This window comes from Coenobita brevimanus, chromosome 56 (assembly GCF_032717465.1).
Source record: "Coenobita brevimanus isolate Jiangsu-jjx chromosome 56, ASM3271746v2, whole genome shotgun sequence".
NCBI lineage: Eukaryota > Metazoa > Arthropoda > Malacostraca > Decapoda > Coenobitidae > Coenobita > Coenobita brevimanus.
Window position 1 is genome coordinate 10,012,233 of NC_137009.1, and position 5,468 is coordinate 10,017,700.

The 5,468-nt window shown below is 40.1% G+C and overlaps 1 protein-coding gene across 1 annotated transcript in view; it reads left to right on the forward strand.

Annotated features, from left to right (window-relative positions):
* The first annotated feature begins 1,215 nt into the window (after positions 1 to 1,215).
* Positions 1,216 to 5,468, forward strand: part of LOC145401636 (glutamate receptor ionotropic, delta-2-like) — a 16,746-nt gene continuing 12,493 nt past the window's right edge. The window contains exons 1-2 of the mRNA XM_080273829.1: positions 1,216 to 1,728; positions 4,256 to 4,445. Of these exons, the coding sequence (XP_080129955.1) occupies positions 1,216 to 1,728; positions 4,256 to 4,445 (703 nt within the window). The remainder of the gene's footprint in view (positions 1,729 to 4,255; positions 4,446 to 5,468) is intronic.

A 5,468-nucleotide genomic window follows, 5' to 3' on the forward strand; every position in this document is an offset into this window, starting at 1 on the left:
CCTTGTAAGGCCAGCTTGAGCAGCTTTAAATAACTTTACACTGAACCTGGTGGGAGGGCCGAAGATAAGGCGAGAGTCAAGGGATTCCATTTTGAGAACAGACAATGTCAAGATCACAGGGATAGGTCAAAGTTCGAGCCATATGTCGGTGATTTGGTCCAAAATTGATGGAAGGGTTCAGTATAAACAAGGGTTTGACTTTCTTTTTGTTTTGTTTAGAACAGTAGGTTAAGGTCACGTACAAAGGTTAATTAGTTGTTATCAATATGGTAATCTTGTGCAAAATGGTTGTTTGCAAATTCTATATACCATTCATGATTGACAGTAGCAGTATTAGTTGTGGATGTAAAAACATATAGTTAGTTATCAAATCTTGCCACATAACATTTCGATGTAGTGAGCAGACAACATGCAATCCTGAGTCTCAACTGGTAAAAATATGGTGTACATAACTCTCTTCGCTGGGGCTCATTACTTTAATTAATTTCGTAAGAAAAGTTGGCTAACAAACATGTCAGTTTATAAAATGATTTTATATATATATATATATATATATATATATATATATATATATATATATATATATATATATATATATATATATAATCGTGATAATAAGATTTCATTAAGCACAGTGAGTGAATATAATTTCATTAGCTGTAAGGAATCACAATTAGATAGATATTAGTGCATGGCATGCCTATCTTTTACGTTCCTTACATTACATAGCTATAACTTTCTGCACTTTTCAGCTTTCATACTGTCATGGGATCACCGATTCAATCAACAGCCGCATTAATGATTTGTCTATTTATAGTCAAATCATCAGCAGGGAAGAGTCGTCTCTCAGCTACTGTGGCAGCGGAGGTGGATAGATTTGGAAACAAGGAATCCATCCAGGCATCAACTGTAATGAACCTTCTTGCTGAACGGTACACACCAAAGTGCCTCAGAGCTGTGATATTGCCTGACGAAGGTATTGACTCAAAAACTTGGTCAAGAAATGGAACAAACACATATCCAGAATATACACTACTTTCCCGACAAGCCAACCCATATACAAACAAGTCACTGGAAAGCATAGCTGTGGCCCAGACAACAATAGATGTGAAAATTATCCTCAGTCACAAAGTTTCCCACCAAAATCATGAAACACTGAAATACATAAAGAAATATACAGCAAGAGTGACTCCGTATTCCTGCATAACGTACATGATGCCAGAACCACCTGACTCCCAACTGCTGGCTTTATTAACAGATACTTCCTCCAACAAGTTAACACAATACTTCCTCGTCCACGCCAAAGACACCGTTGAGGCTGAACGCTTCCTCCTGGATCAACGCCTGAGCAAGGAGCAAAACATGGCAGTCATCATCCCACAGACGAATCAAAACAGTACCTACTGGCGTGTATTAATCCGCCAGCTCTTGCACCCTTCAGGCTTCCCAAAAGTTGTCAACGCAAACAAATGGTACAGTGAGACTGGCCTTGCAAATACCAACGACATTTTCCCAGACCAGATGGCTAATTTCTACGGAACCAAACTTGTAGGCTCCGCTATGCGCTACAGGCCATATATGGACTATGAGATTGTTGAAGGATCCAGGGTAGTGATACCTAAACCATCCATTGACATTAACATTCTGGATGCAATCACTTACAAACTGAACTTCACCTACGACATAGCCATGCCCGCTGATGGTGGATATGGAGTTCTCAAAGATGATGTGAGTATTTTTAATATAGACTTGTCACAAATATGGTGGTCTAATGGTACGAGAAAAAGTCGAGATGTTGATAAATTTATATATAATAATTTTATTGTTTTGGTTTTACTCTTTACTACTTTTACATTTTGTCGTCAACATGAAGGGTCTTTTGTATAGACAGTTTGTGCAGTTTTTGTAGAGGTAGTTACGTCATACACAGCATGTAGTCAAGTTCAGTGATTTAGTTATTAAGAAAAATATTGGCAAAACAGGAGCAGGTCACGTCGACAAGTTCTCTTTCATCCTACGTTCTTGTGACTAAAAAATAGATTATCGTATGAAAGAATACAAGTCAAGGGTGACAGGGATGGAAATGAGTTATCTGAAAGGAGCATGTGGAGAGATACATATAGACAGAGAAACAAATCAGGAAGTGAAGGGCACAGTACTGTTTATTTGGATGTGCTGGAAAACATTACAAGTGCCTTGAGATAGTTTGCCCATGTAGAGAGAATAGAAAGTGTTTGTGAGTGAAATGCAGAGGAGAAGGGGAAGAGGAGACCGAGATTGAGGTGATGGGATGGGGTGGAAATTTATAGAACTGAGGGGAAACTGAAGAGAAGACAGAATGATGATGGAGTACAAGGTGACATGGAGGTGATTCGTTTGTGGTCAGTCGATCCTGGATTAGGCGTCTGGCGATAGGTCGATAAATAAATGAAAGAATAGTGCATGCCTCTGCATGAAAATAATCATACACACTGACGTGAAATGGGCATTTTAGAATCGTCAAAAAATCAACAGCATAAATATACAGTACCATCCATTGCACCATGCAAAGAGAGAGGCTGAGTGTTTAGAAGGTATTCAGGTAAGCTACATAGCACGAAGTATTTCTCTATTCATGGCACCTTTGAAATGCGTTTGGTATAGTACCGTTAATGTGTGTGTGTGTGTGTGTGTGTGTGTGTGTGTGTGTGTGTGTGTGTGTGTGTGACATCAGTTACACGAAATATTCTGGCAAGTCCTGCTTTTCCTCATATTTAGTACACATGATGTCAATAAAGGCAGGTGTGTTTCATGACATTGCACAGGACATACTAAAACAGAAATGTGGCTTGCTTGTACAGTTTCTGGTTATTTATTAATTTGTCCTAAATAGTTTACCTCTGCATATAGTGATGAACATTAACTCAAACGTGTACCCTCATATTAGGGGAAATGTGTACTAAATATCACAGCAGCTGCATCATACTTTGGCTGCACCAAACACACTTTAGCTCCACCAAACATTAACGGCAACAAACGAGCATTAGCTGCATCAAACTCTATTCCCACCTAATATTAGCTGCACCAAATTTATATACAAGATATCAGCTGCAGCAAATACTTACTGCATCAAAAACATTAGTTGCACTAAACAAACATTAGCTGCACCAAACATTATCCTCATAAAACATTATGTCCGATGTTGAGTTCGGATAAGCCAACCCTTCCTTGCACTTTGGTCATGAGGCAAAAAGAAGCAAATTCAGTGGATCTCATTATTTTCTTTCTTCTGTCACTCGTCCAAAAGAGTAACTGACTTGTGAAAATGGATGATACAGAGTTTGGATATATTATATGTCTTGCCTAGCCATGGAACGAAAAAATCCAATCTTTCTGAACCGGTCTCCTTTCTTAATCTCAATGCCAAATGAATAGTCAGGAATGATGTCGACCTCGGACGAGCCATCTTCACTTTATGCCTGGTCTTGGTATAGGAACGAGCAAATTCACTAGTTCCTACCTGGGTTATTGCTGATGTTCTGTATACGTTAAGAACACGAAAATTATTTCAAAATGCCGGAGGCTATTCTTCTCGATTACAGTTTTAGGTATACGGCCATAAGTCCTGAACCAGTCTCTTCCTTTAGTTTCAGAGCCAATGGACGAACTTTATAAGTAACGATGAATTTTCTGCCACAAAGTAGGAGCAAACCATGGCAGTGAACCCTGTCATTCTCAATCTATATGCTCTCTTCTTTCATTAAAATGGTCGCGATAATGTGTCTCTCTCATTAAAGTCACTTCTTTTATCCTAGCCATTATTCAGAAGCGGCCCAGTTCATCGGATCATGCCGTGTCTGATCACTCATTTTCTGACCTTGCTTTCCCTTTAGCTGTTTAAATTTTAAGTATTTGGTAAATAATTTCCAGTTAAATTTTGCCTCACATAATCAGCTGCCATTGCATTGGCGTGATGGGTGATCCTGAACGTCAGCTTCTTCTTGTGCATGGCATATCAGCAAATTCACCGTACCTCTTTTTACCTTAACACGATCCAGATTTTTTCATTATTTTTCGGCTTTTTTTTTCTAATAGTTCAGTTGCTGAAGACAACACTACGCTTTCCCACTGCACTTTTTCGTGACTAGCTCTATATTTCAGTGTTAATCAGCAGTTACAATTCAACACTCGAAATAAAAATATAGCAATTTTAGACCAAGTTTAAGTAAAAAATATATAGATCCCTTCGTTCTCTACCTGTCTCGTCCATTCCCAGGGCCACTGGACTGGGATACTGGGTGATGTTGAGTCTGGGAGAGCAAACTTCTCCTTAGGCCTAGTCATGACCCAGGAGCGAGCCAGTTCACTGGATCCCACCATGATGTACATCATGGAAGCCCTCACCTTCATCACAGCCAAGAATCCCCCGAGTCCACCCTGGCAGAAGCTTATCACTCCATTCCACCGTGAGTTAAAGTAGAATGTTCCAATATCACCAGTATGGTGCGTTGTACACCGACTCGTTTTCCTTCTGGAATTCACCGGCTAATTCATCCTCTGTCCCCCTCTATCCTTAAGACTCAGCAGCAAGTTTCAGTCTCACAGTACTATGGCGCTCTCCTTGTCAGTCACGTGAGTCAGAGTAAGCCGTTGAACCTTAACATGAGGCCAAGCGAGTATTTCCAAGGTGAGTTAGACTGGGCCATTTCAATCCAATGACAGCATTAGTCAAATTAGGAAATTCCTGCGTAAGTCATAGAAGGAATTTTCCACAGCGACAGAGTAAGATTTTTTATTGTAAGTCTGTACAGAAAATTTCATTGTAAGTCAGTGACAGATTTCCAACGTCAGTCCATCTATCTATCTATTGTCAGACTCCTTAAACCCCCCTCTCTCAAATACCACTACACTCCATCCCTCCATCTCATCCTCGGCCTCCCCTCCCCTTCCCACCCTCCACCTCACTGACATACACTCACCTAGTTAGTCTCTCGCACTCCATCCTCTCCAAATGGCCAAAGGGCCTCACTGTATTTCCCGTGACACTTTCTATCACATCCACATCCACACCACAACGCTTCCTCATCTCCTTTGTCAGTCTGCCTCTCCATGTATGTGCACGTGCTCCTCTCAAATAACACATTTCCACTACTCACACTCTTGACATGTGTCCTTCCATCAAGGTCCAAGCTTCACTTCCATACATTAGTGCAGTGCAGGTATCAAATTATTATCATGCAGCAAATTTTTAAATTCACTTTCACTTCCCTGTTTCTCATCACTGCCTTAAAGGAACCAGCAACCTTTCTTCCTTGTTGTACCCTTTTAAGCACTTCATCCTCCAAACTTCCATCCTTACTCATCCCACTACCCAAGTACTTATATGCACTCACATTTTTCATTTCCTCTCTTTCTAACCTCAGTGTATATTCAGTGACTTCATTTCTCTCGAAGACCATAATTTTAATCTTCTCGACAGTCACCTTTAT